The following is a 16,020-nucleotide window of genomic DNA, read 5'->3' as shown; positions in this document are numbered from 1 at the left end:
TGCGTGGTCTGCCCCCACCCTGCCCGCAGCCATGCCACCCCCTGCCAGTCCCTGCAGTGCACCCCGTGCGCCATGGAAGGGAGAGGGGGGGCACGGAAGGAGGTCAGAGAGGCGTAAACAGTGGAAGCAGAGGCCCGAGCACTGTCAGGAAGGGGCCGCGAGCCAAGGAATTCGGGCAGCTTCTAGGAGCTGGAAGAAGCAAGGGACAGAGCCTCCCTGGAGCCTCCCACCAGAAAGAGCCCAGCCAGCACCTTGATTTCAGCCCAATCTCGGGCTTCTGGCCTCTAGAGCTATGAGATAAGAAATGTGCACTGCCGAAAGTCACCGAGTTTGCAGGGATTTGTTAGAGCTGCCAAGGGAGATGAGAACAGCCCCTTTCCAAGTAGGCCCGGAATCCACCACTTCCCTCCCGCCCGGTGGGTCCGTCCGCTGTGCCCTCCGGCTCCCCTGTGCAGGTGCAGTAGCCCCCGCCCTGGTCCCCCAGCTGCCCCCCGGCACCTCCACAGTCCATCCTCAGCTCTGCAGCTGGGGACCCCGCTAGCTCCCACCCACACTGGGCCAGGCCCCATGCGCAGCAAACGCCAGGGTCCTCATGTGGCAGCCAGGGTCCCAGTCCCACCTGCCTCCATCGACGACTCTACCCTGATGCTGCTGCCCTGTAACCCGCGTTCCCCGGGCTGTGGTCTGGTCACCCTCTCTGTGAGACGCACCGGACTCAACTTGGGATGTGCCCTTGCCTCTGGCAGGCGCGGCCTTCCTTCCATTTCCCTCCCAGGCACTTATCGAGAAGTAACAAAGAGTTAAATGTATTCCCACGTGTATTTTGTGCCTGTCCGCTGTGCCCCTTTGGATTATCGACTCTCCAGTATTTGTCAATTTGTATCAAATTTGTATCCATTCATGGTCACTTCTATTGATTTTGTGTCCACATTGTATCGATCTGGGTCCATTTTCTACCTCCAGCCCTGCACCTGGAGCAGTTGCTCTCATTTGTCAAACAAACACGTGCACGTCTCTCCACAAAGAGTTGTGTATTGATCTAGCTTAATTGCCGGCAGCCCTGCAATGGAGACTTCATGATCCCACTTCACAGTTGCGGCTACTGAGGCTAGGGTGCTGCGTGCTCCAGGGAGGAGGAGCACGAGACGCTGACTCCAGGCCCGGGACACTCGCTCTGCCCCCCGAGGAGAGTCGGGCTTAGGGGTCCCTGGCCCGAGCGTCCTTTGTGCCTGTCCGGGGTGGGCAGGCCGCAGAGCGAGTGGCGGATAAACGGGCTATTGTCCCGGCGAGCGCAGTTGACTGCCCGGCGCGCACAACGGCCCCTGTGTCTGCAGAGTCTCGCAGAACCAATCAACACCTTATCGCCAGCATTTATCACCCGCTATCGGCCCCAAATCGGGCAAACACTTCTGGGGAGTTCAAACCCCTGACTTCACAGAAGTCTCTGTGTAATAATAGATTAGGTTTCTGGCGGTTCAACAGCATCGTAGCCCTCTGGGGCAGGTGTGAGGGGGTGGGGAGGTGCAGGGCGTGGGGGGCTGCCAAGGCTCTGAGCTGGCTGGCCACCTGCTCTGTGGGACCCTCCTGGGACACTTGTCCCCCAGTCTGAGCCCTCAGGGACCCGACCGGCCGTCTTGCTCTCCCCTGGGGCCAGCCTCTGTGAGAAGGCTGTGGGCTCCGCCTGGACCTGGGGTCCCCCGGCCTCGTCCTCCCTGAGGCCCAGCTCTGACCTGGGCTCCATCCAGGTGGCTTGAGCATCTCCAGGAGAAAGTGTCCTGGACCTGATGGACAGGAACAGGAACCCCCCACCCTGCCCTCAGGGTGCTGGGTCTGGGGCACAGGAGACTATGGACCCTGGGGGGCATGGGAAGGGCTGTGAGGAGCCAGAATCAGAGTCAAAGCAGAAGCAAGGGGCAGAGGGGACAGGAGAGGAGGGACCTTGCTTGGGGATGGTGGGTGGCCCTTGTAAGTCATGGAAGGGGTCATGTGACAAAGGCAGGGTCTCAGGAGACATGGGGTGCCCGTTGCCTCCCCTTTGACCCCTTGGAGCTCCACAGAGGAAGGAACGAATGCCTGCCTGTGTCTGCACCCCGTCATGGAGCGAGCAAGGCATGGTCCCGGCTCAGCCACGCGTGTCCCCCACCCACGGGTCCTTGAATCCAGGGTGCTGTCCGTTTGCCCTTCCGGACCACAGCCCTCTCCACTGGCTCACTGTGTCCTGGAGCCTGATCTCTGCATGGACGTCCCAGGCTTCCTCCTGGGGCCTTCCAACTTGGGCCTGGGTCTCCCTACTGGCTGCGACCCGCTCTGCACTCCCCCCGCCCCCAATCTTGGGCTCCCTGCTCTTGTTAAGGTAAACTGTTCACTTGACCTTTGTTCTCCAGGGCTGTCTCCTCCCCCTTCCCCCAGCCTCCAAGTCAGGGTCGGCTCCGCTGCAGGACATCAGCCCCAGATTCCTGCCGGAGGCCCCATGCTCCCCAGCTCCCCGCCCACACTAGCATAATCCTGAAGTGTGTCTGCTTTCTATGGATCCTGCCCCACACACATAGCTACCCTCAACTATCTCCACACTACAGATAAGGAAACGGAACCTTAGAGCGGCCGTGAGCCGCCCCTGGGTCTTGGCCAGCTGGGGTTTGAGTCCAGGGTGCCTGCCCAGAGACCCTCACAGCCCCCAGGCCACCTCCTCACCCCCTAAAATCTGCGAACGCTGAGATTTGGGAGCCTTGGCTGCTCCGGCGCCCCCGTGTTCTGGGGGTGGGGTGTCCTTCTGGTGTCTGGCGTGTGATACTGCCTGGCTCCAACTTGGGCGGAAGGGTTCCAGGACTTCAGAACGTGAAACAAACCCGGCAGAGCAGAAGGCAGGCCCAGGAGGGAGGCTTTCTCTACAGACAACGCAGGGCTTGTTAGGACCCACTCGGGGAACGGAGCTGGGACCGCAGAGCCTGAGCCTCCAACCAAGTGGCTCTAATGTCCTCCGCCCCTGCTGACCTCTGTGCCCAGGGCCACCCCCCACCTGGGAGGGGGGCAGATCCAGGGGAGCCCCGGGCTGAAGTGAACGTGATCTGTCTCTCCTTAAGGAGCTTGGAAGTCTGCTGAGCAGCTGGTGGGGGGCTGGGTGCTCTTCTGGAGCCCCTGGAAGGCCAGGTCTGGCCCTGGTGCTGGGTGGGGGGGGCTCTGCCCCTGATAGGGAGACTGCCCACCGTATGGAGGAGGGGCAATTCCAGGGGAAGGTGGACAGGCCAGTCCCCTGACACCCTCACACCCCCTGCTGAAGTCAGCTTCTCCTCGGGCCAGCACAGAAACAACGTGATTTGGGAAAGAAATATCGGATAATGTTCCTCCCTGCTGGGACTGGGCCCCGGCCATCTCTCTGGCCTCGGGCCACTGGCTCGTCACCGACGTCCCGCCCAGAGCCCCTCTGGGCTCCTGGCCACCGCCCTGCCACGTGGGCTGTGGTGGTGATGGGGCGAGGAGTGCTCAACCTGGAGCTGGTCACTTTCCCACCCTCAGGCTTGGTTTCCCCAGCTCTGAGGGGGCAGTAGCCACTTCCTTCGGGGTGTCCGGGCTGCTTGAGAGCCCACTGCTGCCTGCGGGAGGCCCCTCTGCCTCCCTCAGATACACAGCTGTCTCCTATTCTCAGGGCACGGACAGTTCCCCCATCCATCTGCAGGCCCTGGGGTTCTAAGGTCAGGAGCCTGGTGGTGGTGGGGAAACGAGTCTCCACACTCACCCCCACCTGCGTGGGCCACATACACACACACACACACACACACACACACCACATGAGCAAGTACAGCTCAGCCTGAGCCACCGTGGGACCCACCCTCGGCCTCCTGCCCCGGCCAGCTGGAAGCAATCTCCTCCAGCGGGCAGGTGGTCCTCCTTAGCTACTCCCGAGAGGCCGTCTCCAGCCCTGCACCCACACAGCGATGGCTCTGCATGCATGGCCGCCTCGGGGCCCCTTCCCTGCTGGAATGAACCAAGCGCTCTGGAATTCGCAGAGAAATCAGGGGTCTCTTGCCTGCTGTTTTTCTTGGCGAGGCCTTATCACAAATTAGTGGGGAAGCCCGAAGGTTAGGGTTTCAGTGAGTTCAGCAGAATCTGAGGAGCAGGGAGTCGGCCTCCCACCTCTCCTTGGCCCGCAGGGCCCCGGGATGATTAACCGGGCAGGTGACCGGCACCCGGGGCCGGGGAGGCAGCGTTTGCGCAAGCTGCCCCGTTTCAGAGAAGCCAGCAGCCCACGCCTCCCCCAGACTCCCCTTCGCTAGACGTGGGAATCCAGCTGTGGAGTCTGGAGCCGGGGTCGGGGCGACACCCGGCCTGGTTTTGGGGGTGATGCCTGGGAAAGGGAGAAAGCAAACTGGCCTCCAGGTCCTGGGGGGACGTGGGGACCTTCTCGCTAAAGTGCTTCCTCAGTCACAGCTAAACACAGGCCTCTACTTCAGAGATTCAGAGAGACACTCAGGGCCCCAGAGAGAAGACCGGCAGGGCGCCTCCACCATGAAAGCTGTTCTTTTGAGGCAAAAGGTGGTAGAAGGGCCTCTCCTGTCTGAGAGCCAGGCAGCCTGTGTGCTGGAAGTCAAGCCACCAAAGAGCTGAAGCGACTTGCAACCTGCTGGGGGCATGTCCCCCAGTGCCGGCCCTGCAGCTGAGCCCCCACCACTGATGTCTCGTGAGTGGCCGTGGCCGCATGTCTGGGTGGGGACAGATGGACCGCAGCTCCCAGCTGTCACCACTGTCCCTGCTGTGGATGGTCCTGGCTGTCTGCACAGTGAAAGGTCCCCTTCTCACAGACGTCCCTCCCTGTGGGGACGATACTCCTGGGGGCTGAAATGGGGCGGGGACAGGTCGAACCCTGGGTGCAAAACCTGCATTTAGCAGACGAGTCCACGACTTTCAGCCAATCACACACGCGACTGTCCGGCTCCCTGACTGTCTCTAAATAGACCTGGTGCCCTGGGGACATTACAGACTCCAGCGTGACTGCTCTGATGGGCCATCCATTTCTGAGCCTGGCCATGCCAGGCGCCACTCTGAGAACCTGGATCAGGCCACTGGGTCAGTCGCTGACTCCCTGTGACGAGACGGTGTCCCCACTTCAGAGCTGGGAACACTGAGGCCCGGGCCTCTGGGGACCTTGCTCAAGGTCGCACAGCTGGCCAGCGGGAGGGCAGGATGAAGCCAGCTCTGAGACCAAAAGCTTGATCCTAGAGACGTTCCTATGTGCGGGGGGCTAGTGAACCTCACCCCCATTCTGAGCGCTGACTCTGCCCCAGCCCCTCTCTCCTTGGGCAAGTCCCCACGGCCCCATCTCTGTGAGCCCAGAGAATCACAGCATTGCCTCATGGAGGGCCATGAGCAGAGGGGAGGAATGTGAGCAGTGGGCTCCCAGGGTCCTCCCACCCTTCTCCTTCAGGGACTGCAAACGGGGTGCAGCACTGAGGGCTGCTGGGGGCAAAGCTCCACGTCCCGCTTCCCAGGGAGGCGTCCAGCCCTGGTCCCCGGCCTTCAACACAGAGCCGGCAGCTCAGAGGCAGCTGGAGGGCGCACAGAAGCGAGGGGGACCCTGGCTGTCAGCCCTGCGCCCCTTTGCAGAAACCCAATCCCTCTGGGAGGATGGCTGTCGCTCCCAAGGATTTAGGACCGTCACCTGGTGGAGCGGGAGGGCTGTCTGCCCTGATGGAATAAGTGGCTACATACCGAAAGCTGACACCGCCAAGTGATGCCAGGCCTGCGGGGAGGACCGTATATTACCTAAACCTGCACGTGTGCACGGCCTTCCTTCCCTCTCCGCTTCCTGGACTCCTTGTCCGTGGCTCCCCAGCGACTGTAGTGGAGTGTCCAGGTCCAGATGTGGCTTTCTAGCATGATGATGGGGGTCCCTGGGCAGGAGCCGGGGGCTGGGGGTGGGGTGGGGTGGATGGAAGGGCTCGGAGTCAGACTGAGAGACGGGGGTTTAAATTCCTCCTCCACCCACTGAAAAGAGCCAGCTCCTTTGTGCCTGTGGCAGGTCAGGGCCCCCTCCTCACCGCCATGCCTGGCAGTGCCTCTCTGCCCTGTGACTTCACTGTTCTCATCTGCGGCAAGAAGCATTTCTTCACTCTGGAATTGGGCGTGGCCATGTGACCTGAGGACAGTTTGTTTGGCAGCAAAGCTAACAGATACACTGCCTCCCTGAGTCTCAGCATCGTCTTTTGGCTACCCAGGCACACCGGCATGCGAGGGTTGGGTCCGTGAACTGGACCAGGCCTGGTGCTGTCTTCATGGGGCCTCCAGATGTGGCAGGCACATAACAAGTGCCATCTGGTCTCACCTACGCTGCCCCTCTGATGCGGCAAGGAGGGTGGCATCATATGCCTGGGACAGGTGAGGCTCGGAGAGGGAGCTCAAGGGCTGGGACCAGGGCCACTCCTGGTCTGGGGGGATCCGCCCACCTCTTGTGTTCCCCCAAGAGACCCATGTGCCCCCGGGAGGCTCCTGAGACTCGGTGACCCCTCACTTGTCCCAGTGGTCAGTGGGGACAGCACAGTGCCCACCACCACCCTGGGGCAGTGGAGGCCGGGCCCGTGGAGCTCCGCAGAGGGGTGCAGGCACCACCAGCGGCCACACCCGCCCTGCAGGACGGGAGGAGGGGGCATCCTGAGTGACTCTGCCTGTGGTCACCCCTCACTCACAGCCCTCTGAAGCCTTCTGTGGCTCTCGAGCCCCAGACTCAGCCTCCTAGCCCATCCCAGCCGTTCATGTCTCGGGACCCTGGGCGGATGGAGCAGCGCCCCGGCTTCTTATGGACCACGCTCAGCGCCCCCGTGATGGACAGGCTCCCCTGGTGCTGCCCAACCGTCACCTCATCGGAGAGGCTGTCCCCAGGGCTGAGGGGTCACACCCAGCCCCACCCCGGCTGTCTGCAGTCCTTTCCCACCCTCACCCCACCTGTCTTTCTCTACCCGTCACATCACCTGTGCACTCCGAGGGACAGGCGCATCCCTCCCCTGCCCCTATGCCCAGACTTTCCTGGCTGGGATCTCAGGACTCAGCCCTGCTCTCAGGGGGGGTGCAGGCTTCCCCCGCCTGGTGCTGGCAGGACCCCCAGAGGCTGGCTGTGTGCTCCTTGCATGCAGGGGCCACTCATGCAAGAGGCCAGGCTGCAAGACCATGTGGAGGCCGAGCTGGCCACGGAAAGAGGTACAGGAAGCCCTCGGACAGGGCCAGACCTCTGGGACTGACCACAAGGGTGTCTCCAGAGTGCTGGCCCCGCGCAGGGTAGAGGAGCCGGATCTCGATGGGCCTCCCCAGACAAGGCCACTCTGGGGCCTCCCTCAGCTGGACTAAGGCCTTGGAAGGAACTGGGGGGCAGAGGGGAGACAGAGGGCTCTGGGTGAGCTCGACGCCTCCTTGGATGGCAGATGGCTTGGCAGCTATGGGGATGACAGCCCTAGAGAACCGCTGTCTGGCACCGCTGGCCACGTCTCAAGTAGCAGGGTGACGGGGGTCCTAGTAAGGCCCTGTGGGGATGAGGAGGGTGATCCCCCATGCCTTGAGAATGCCCCCGCCCACCCTGCCCATTCTGTAGGGCGGTTCCCACCCCAACACACAGGAGAAAACTCTTGAGAAGACTCTTGACCTCCGGAATGTAAATCCATAGAAATATTTCTTGGTACAATCTGCTAATTCCACTCACACCTTGGATGGGATGGGGAGCACGGTGCTTACCCTCCTAAGGCTGTAGTGGCAGGAGATAGTGCTCCCCTCACTGTAGTGTGGGGCTGGGGCTGGAGCTTCGGTCCTCAAAGTGCCCAGAGGGGGCTGGCTGATTAACGGCCTTGAACAAAGGCCTCCCAGGCTTGGGGTCCCCTTGCACACAGACCCCGCAGGGAGCCTTTCAACCCCCAAAGCACTGCCTTTTAACTCAGCCTCCTCAGCAGGATAAACAGGGGAAGAAATTAGTCGTGGACGCTGCTGGATGTTTTGTGACTTGTCCTGTTGTCTCCCTGGAGTTGGTCTGGCCCTAGCAGCTCGTCTCCTTGACATTCAGAGAGGATAACCTGAAGCAGGCCCCAGCTGGCCCCCTTCTTGCCTTTTTAACTCTTTATAAGCTTCCAAAGACAAAACCCTTCTCGCATCTGAGCCTGGCCTCTGCAGGGGCCAAGGACTGTCTGTCTGTGGCTCTGAGCTGCAGAGCTGTGCCTGCCCACCCTGCTCTTGTCCCAGGGGAAACTCTGGAGGCAGGCTGGTGGTGGTGGTGGGGGTCGGGGAGGGGCGTTGCTGCTTGGCCTCTGGGATGGGGAGACCCAGGGGAACCCCCTCAGCCCTTCAGTGCCAAGCTCTAGTGGCCAAGGATTCTATGCCAATCTCTGACCCCCAGCAGCCTACTAACCCAATTTACTGAGAAAAATGAGGGACATTTGCCCCAAACACTCCAGGGGCCTAACTTCCTTCAGGCCACAAGAGAGATGCTAAGAACTTTCCAGAAGGCATGGGGCCCTTGGGCTCTGGAAGCCAGGCCTGCCAAGGGGTAGGGGGTGGCAGAGGCTGCTCATACTTTAGCTCCCATTCTCAGGGGCCACTCTTGGGCCCCTGGTGCCCAGGAAGAGGGCCCCAGTGCAGGACACTCTGGGAAGCCCTGGCAGGGGCTCGGCGCTGCAGGCAGGCAGGGGTTAATGGTACGCTGTTGCTGCCTGCCCTGGGTCCCACTCCCCTCGCAGAGAGAAGCCAGGCGACCTTCGAGGGGGCTACTGCTGCTTTGGGAGGCTCTCCCAAGGCCAGGGGCCTCCTCCTGGCCTTCAGCTGTCCCCTCGCAAGGCCAGCGTGGGCCTGGCCCGAAGGAGGCCTGACCTCAGTGTGGCCCCGCAAGGTGGCTGAGCCAGCGAACTTGTGCCTGTGTGTGCAGAAGCACCGGACGTGGACAGCTGCCCACACGCGCGTCCTCACGAGACCACCGACGCTCTCACGGGTAACAAGGGACAGGGGTGCTCTGTCTGCCTCAAGGCTCTCTATCCCGCCTGTCCCATCGACGCACAAGGATGCCCAGCCCCCGTGCCACCTCCCGTGGCAGGTCTGCCTCCCGGCAGGTCTCAGTGAGATCGGGGATCGGACCCCGCTGTCTGGCCACTCCGGCCTGCGGGGAGACGTGTAACCGGGAGACTGAGAGTCGGCGTGTTTGTACCCACGGTTGGTGCACGATGGGACAGGGACATGTGATGTGCGTGGCCTGGTCACAGATCTGCGGTAAGAGCTCCATCTGTTCATTTCTGTCTTTCATAATGAAGACTATGGCAAATGAGGACGGCTCTGGGGGTCACAGCCACGCTGGGGCTGTTTGTCTGAAACCACGCAGCCTGTGGCGGTCCCCAGCTTCGGGTACTACCAACAGGGTTCAGGCACGGGGACGCCAGATAAGGCTGCCACCCAGCAGCAGCATTGTGACCAGGGCTGGCAATACCACAAGTGTTCTCAGGCAGAGACAATTTTCCTGACTTGTTATTTCAATCTGTGCTCCCCAAGTTCTGGGGAGATGCGTGTGCCTGGCGTGACACCGACACTAACCACCGTCAGCTCTTGTGATGGCTGGACACATGTATTCAGGGCCTCACACCCACCTGTGAAGGCATGCGGTTGATAGCATCCCTGACCGAGAGACGCGGAAGTCCAGACAGGGGAAGTCAGCCCTGTATCCAGAGCGCACAGCTCCTAGGTGGCTGGCGAGGTGGCCTCCTGTCCCCTCATGCTCTCACAGGGGCCACAGTGAGGACCACATCTGCAAGGAGGCTGGGGCTGGGGCAACACCACGTGGGCACTGACACTCAGGGTGTCTTAACAGTAGCTGCCCTTCCCTGACCACAGGTGGCACTGGCCGTGCCACCTGCCTATGCAAAGCCGCCCAGGGGGGTCCCCGGAAGGCCCACGGCACTCAACGTGCTCCCACAGTCACAGGTCCGGACGCCTTGCGGCCACTGGGGGATCCTTGCCCTGCCTACTTCTGGTCCCCCACCACATCAGGTTCCGAGGGGGCGGTCGCGGGGTGGGGAGGCCTCTGTGAGTCCAGAGGATGGGGTGGAAGCAGAGTGAGGAGGGGGCTCAGCCAGGCAGAAGGGCAGCCAGGATGCATGGGCGGCGGCGTGGGGGCTCCCGAGGCTTCCAGCAGCCAATGGCCAGCAGGAGGAGGGTGCACGCGGGTGATGGCAAGTGACATCAGGGCGAGCAAGGGGGCTTCGGGAGAGTGGAGGCCGAAACCCTATTGCGAGCCTCGCCCTGGGTACCGAGGAGGTCCTCCAGGGTTCTAAGCCAGGCCAGGCATGTTGGCCTGTCACCCTCCTGGGCTCGTCTTGAGAAGTCATCAACCCCACCGACCAGGCTACCCCCTTTCAACAAGGCAAAGCTGGGAGAAACGCTTCTGCAGCGGACGAGCCGTTCCCAGCCTCCGGGACCAAGGTCAGCTCTTTCTCTGGGGTCTCCGAGGTACCCTGACGCTGAGCTACCCCCTGGGGCACTCAGACCTGAGGTCTGGGGGGAACAGGCACATGGTGGGGGTCCGGTGGGCTGTACCTCACCCTTGGAGCAATTTTCCCATCCCTCCCCTCCCCACTGCCACCCTCAGGGAGCCCCCACATTCCACCCTTAGGAGAGCTTGTGCTCAGAACAAAATAAGAAGCCAGTCTGTAGGGCTGGAGGAACTTTCCTGAAATACAGGAGGTGGGGGAGGGGGCTGTGACTGGTGGGAACTCCCCTCCCCCAACACCACGGCTCCTCCTGGCGGGCCTGGCAGGGCGGGGCACGTAGTGCTGTGGGAGCAGGGCAGGGAAAAGGGCAGAAAGTCAGGAAGGAGGGAGGGAGGAAGTGGGGGAGGTGGGGAGGAGCTCGCCGACCATGGCCACCTCCGTCTCCTTTCTGCTGACTTTCCAATATTGAGCGTTTTGAGAAATTTAGTACCCGGCACACGGAAGACCGGGCTGCAGTCAGACGCGCCCGACGGGCCGGCTGTGGCTGCTCTCATCTTAGGGTGACCCACGAGCCCGCGCCACACACCCCCGCCCTCCCACAAAGAGCCCTGACTAGGCCGGAGAGACCCAGAACCGGCAGGGGCTGCGGGGTCTGTTTGCCCTGCTGGGAGTGAGAAGGAAGGGGGAGGCGCTCTGCTCAGGCACCCCTCTCTCTCCCCACCCTTGGTGCTTCCGGACCCGGGGCGGCTTGGTGCCCAGCAGCCCCTCATCAGCAGCTAGCAAGACCCTTTCCGCAGCCAGGGCCAGACTCTGGCTGATCATTAACTCCTCCAGGACACAGCGTGGAGTCTGCAGGCCTGCCGGGTGTGGGAGGCCCGGAGGAAGGCCCAGCCGGCTAGCGTTTCGATAACAGTCCAACCCCCCGGTAACGGCCCGCTTCGTGCTGGGAACCGTGTTAGCACCTCACAGGCATGAATCTCATTTAAGCTCATACATCGCCCTGTGAGGGAGGGCCCATGCTCCCCAGCTGACCCTCAGGAAAAGTAAACGTCAAGCCTGAGAACACGAACCTCGGAGGCAGTGAAGCAGGACATTAACGCGGGCCTGCCCTGGGTTCCAGGTATATGAGGTCCCATGGGCCGCAAGGCCAGAGCCAGGGGAGGTCCCAACAAGGGGGCTGAAAAGAAGAGACCCCCGTGTGCAGCTTTCTGACCCCCAGACTCCGATGGTCTCCTTTCTCCTGGGGGGAAAGGCCCCAAATGCCTCAGCCCGTCCTTCCAGGCTCTCTTCCCTGCCCGTGAGACCAGCCTGGCTCCCTGTGCAGGCCCCCAGCTGTCCCACATCAGACAAGCAACCTGAGAGGGAAGAAACCCACCCCCACCCGGCCGGTCTAGGGCCCGAGCCGACTCTGCACCTGACGTCGAGCCCCGCGTGCGTGCCCAGTAGCTGCGTGGCAAGCGCCCACTGTGTGCCTGGCCTTGGGCTGGGCACCATCCTTAGAGCCGGTCACTGCCCGGGCCTCGTTATCTCTAGCTCTGGGCCACCTGTACCTCCCTCTAAATGTAGAAATCAAAATATTGCCTCCGAGCCAGAACACCAGAGCCCTGCTCCATTCAAGGTGGGCCGCCGAGTTCTGGTTCCCCCTCCTGGAGAAGCACCATGCCACCTGTGCTGTCCACAGCCCCCCCCCCCAGCTTAGCGAGAACCCCACATCTTGGACTGGTCGGGGCCAGGTGACCACTGGGAAGCCTTCAAGATATGATGTTCAGGGGGTGGGGGGGCAGGGAGTGGAAACCCACCAGGCTCCATGAACCGAGGCTGTTCACAGTGACACTACTTGGCAGCCTAACCCTGGGAACCAGGCGGGCAGCCACGTGCCCTGGGCACCAAAGACAAGGCTGTCCGTGGAGAAGGGACACTCAGAAGCTCCTAGACGGCCACACGTGCGTGGCACTGCTGGCCACTGGGCAGCCTTGACCACCGTGGCTCGGCCAGCCAGCCATGTGGCTCCACCACCTGAAACTGCCTCCCCAAGGGGACCCCAGATGATCCGTATCTGAAGAAACCAAGAGGGCCTCAAGAGAGGAAAGTGTTAACCACTCAGTCGTGTCTGACTCTGTGATCCCACGGACTGTAGTCCACCAGGCTCCTCTGTCCATGGGATTCTCTACGCAAGAACACTGGAATGGGTTGCCATTTCCTCCTCCAGGGGATCTTCCAGACCCAAGGATTGAACCTGGGTCTCCCATGGTGCAGGCAGATTCTTTACCGTCTGAGCCACCAGGGAAGCCTCAGCTCCATGCCTATTTCCTGCTTCTTTCGCAGCAAGAGACCCACCTGAGCCCGCCCCCAAGAGGGGCACAGATCTCTGTGGGGTTATTTACGACCGCCCTAAATGTGAAAAATTGTAAGGGATACAAATAGCAATTAATGTTGGCCTAGCAACCAAGACAAACGAGGTGGGTGAGAAACAGGGGCTCTGACCTCCCCAGGGGGCGGGAGGGGTCAGCACTTGACAGGAGAGCATAGGCGAGGTCAAAGGCAGGGCGCGGCCCCCGGGTGGCTTAAACCCTCTGAAATCTGCTTTTACAGGAGGGAGTTAATCCCAAAGCCGCAGGCCTGAGGTTGTCAGGGAAGCCCTGTTTTATCTCAGGTAATCAAGCCCAAAATTCATCCCTCGAGTACAAGGGCGGGAGGCCTCTCCCCTACCCTTCCAGCCAGAGGGGGCTGAACAGAGGAGTCCTGGGGACTGTTTCTGACCCTGCTGTCCCCTGCCCACTCAGCCACTAGAGCCTGGGGGCTGTGGCAGCTCGCCCACCCAGGAGGACATGGGGCTTCGGGATGGCACGGGGCCACCCTAGCTGGTCAAGCCTCAGGCCAGGTCTCTCTGGAATGTGGCTAGAGAGGCAGAGTGTGATCTGGGGGTGCCCCAGGAGGGCTCCCCACCACCCGAGCCAGAACCTGCTCCCTACACGAGTGGTCCTTCTGGATCTGGCCGCTGGGGTGGTCAAAGCTCTGAAGGCCGGTGGGGCCCAGGGTGGGCGGGATGGGGTTTTATCAGGGTGCATCGGCCCCCAGCCCCCTGCGGAGAGACCGAGGTCCCCCCGCCGCCCTCTCCCCTGGGCTCATGTGCGGCCTTGACTGATGCCGCACCCCCTACCTGCCTGTCTGCCTGCCACCCGCCTCTCCCACAAGCTCCTCCATGCACAGAGCCTGCCCGACCCTGTGCCCGGACCCAGGGGCCCAGAGACGAGGAGGACAGAAAACAGAGCTTTGTCCCCGCTGATGGCACGACGGCCACCCTGACTCCACTGGAGCTCTCAGACCTGGCCGAGGAGCCACGCGAGGAAGGCAGACCCCAGGGGCGGGGAGGCAGGCAGGGGCCGTGGGGCCCGAGGGGCTGACCCACGGTGCTCGGGCTGCACCAGGGGAATGAGCCCGGCCCGTCAGGGGAAGAATGCCGGAATGGTCCTGTGTGACTTCCCTGGGGCGGGACACACAAACAGGACGCCTCCGCCTGGGGCCCCGGTGAGGCCAGGACTGTCCACGCCTGTCACAGCCCTGACCGCTGGGCGGGGGCAGGAAAGGGGTCTTTCTGCCCACAGCTTGGGACCAGGGGCCCTCTGGCAACCAGCCTGCCCGCTCTCTGTGGTGATTCCCATGGGGGCCCTGGCCTGGCACCCCCGCTCCACCCCCGAGAGCTCCCCAAGTGAGCGGGGACCGAGGGGGACTCGCAGAACAAAGGCCGGGTGGTGAGCGGCACGCTGGCCGGTGAGTCTGTGGGGCTGGGCTCCGAGTGGGTATCTGCCCATCTGGAAGCAATATTGCAGTAATGTAAGACGGCCGGAGGACGGGCTAGCCTCTGAATATGTGAACTCTACAGTGAGGAATATGGATTTAATGGATAATCTTACCAGCAGCCAAAAGAACCCAGATTCCTCCCGGGGCCTTCGCCCTGCACTTGGCTTCCACTGAGGCCAGGCCCAGCCGGAGGCCAGCAGCGCCTGTGGCCATGGCCTCCAGAAGTGGAGCTGACCCACCATCTGAGCTCACTTTTTTCTCACCTCTGGTGGGAGTGGGGGAAAGGAGGCTGCTCCGGGAGCACCACAGGTTTCCCTCCTTAAAACTCCCCCATGTTCACAGGGAGGAAAGTAAAGTTGAAGAAAGTAAAACCTACCAGTGGGGCGGAGGTGGGGTGATTAATTAAGATCTACAATGGCTGTGACTCGTCCTGGAGGCTTGGAGGAGAAGGAACTGTTTCTCCAGCTCTTCCCAACTTAATAGAGCTGGAATAATAAAATAAAACAATAAAAACCACAGCGGAAAAGATGACTGGAGCGTTTTTATGGCGAGCGGCAGAGAGGAGCCCAGAAGGGCTGGTGGAGAGCAGCGAATAGTGTGATTCAGGGAATACATCCAGAGGGCGGGAGGAGGAGCGGGTCCGGCTGGTGGGGGGCACTGTGGGGGCGCGGGGGCTGCCCACATGTGGCCCACGGAAGCTGCATCTCAGGCCGGGTCCTGGCTGCTCTCTGGGATCTCGTTCAGAGGCTCATTAATCCCTCCCAGACGTGAAAAACCCACAGACACCAATGGCTCGGAGAGGCAGTTCACGGCATCGCCTGCCTTTCGCCTGCCACATCCCGGTGCCCCTGTGCCAAGGGGTGGCCTGCCCGGCGAGGCCTCTGTGTCCTCTCGTGTCGGGACCGTTCACCATCCCCATTCACAGCCAGGGGTCGGCCCTGGGTGGAGGCAGGGCTGGGAGTCCCTCTGCTTCCCCCGCAGCTTGTGTCCTGCCTGAGACTCTCAAGGAGACCGAGTGCGTGCCTCGAGCCAGGGGCCTGGGCTCCAGCATCCCTGCCACGGGCTGTGGCTGCGGGCCAGGCGGCCCGAGGCTGCAGTGGGCAGGGGGTGCCCCCGCCACAGGCTCCCCTCCACCCCATCTGCACACTTGCACTGAAGCCCCCTGAAGCTCCTCAGCCCAGCTCTGTCTCACGAGCTGGGATGAGGCTCAGAGTCCGGCGCGTGGGTCTCCAGACTCCAGTTTACACACCTTCCTCCAGCCTGGGGTAGGCAGGTGGGAGGAGAGCCCTCACTGTCATCCCTGGGAAGCCTGCTCTGAGCCTCCCCACAGCCTTGGGGGGTGCTGGTGAGCACAGCACCCCATCCTGGCCCTGCCCTCAGGATCCTGCACCCCGCCAGGTGCAGGCGGGGAGCCCTGGAGTCCTCCACTCCACACTACTGGTCCCCAAACTTAGCAGAGGGCAAGGTATACAGAAGGAGCCCAGTAAGTGCCACTGAGCAGACAAATGAGAGCAGTCAGTGATATTCATGGCTCAGAAAAGCAGGGCCACAAAGCCCCTCCCCGCTCGCAAAGGACTCAAACCATCACCTCCTCAGACTTGCTCTCTCCTTGCTGACTTTCTAGGGGTCAGGGAGTCCAGGGAGGGTTTCTCTGCTCTACAGATGGAGAGACAGACCCAGCGAGGTCGGGCATACCAGCTGGCAGGAATCCGATTTGGTCCCCACAGCCCCGTCCAAGGGGACAGAGCCAGGTGAGCAGCCCCGGCCACCTGCCACCGGC

At 62.0% G+C, this 16,020-nt stretch overlaps 1 protein-coding gene across 6 annotated transcripts in view; it reads right to left on the bottom strand.

The window, feature by feature from the left end:
- KCNQ1 (potassium voltage-gated channel subfamily Q member 1) overlaps positions 1 to 16,020 on the bottom strand; it is a 380,089-nt gene that overhangs the window by 121,104 nt on the left and 242,965 nt on the right. For 2 of the 6 annotated variants that reach the window (XR_015157617.1, XM_086383884.1), the window contains exon 12: positions 5,758 to 5,903. The exons of the other annotated variants lie outside the window; for them this stretch is intronic. Coding sequence is in view for 1 of the 2 variants with exons in the window: in XM_086383884.1 (XP_086240010.1) it covers positions 5,758 to 5,903 (146 nt within the window). In the remaining variant the exon portion in view is untranslated. The remainder of the gene's footprint in view (positions 1 to 5,757; positions 5,904 to 16,020) is intronic. 6 annotated transcript variants of the gene reach the window in all.

This window comes from Bos grunniens, chromosome 29 (genome assembly GCF_055505025.1).
Source record: "Bos grunniens cultivar Pamir isolate PY7600 chromosome 29, Bosgru_T2T1.0, whole genome shotgun sequence".
Lineage (NCBI taxonomy): Eukaryota > Metazoa > Chordata > Mammalia > Artiodactyla > Bovidae > Bos > Bos grunniens.
The sequence above is the reverse complement of the archived record's forward strand: the minus strand, read 5'-3'. Positions and strand labels throughout refer to the sequence as shown.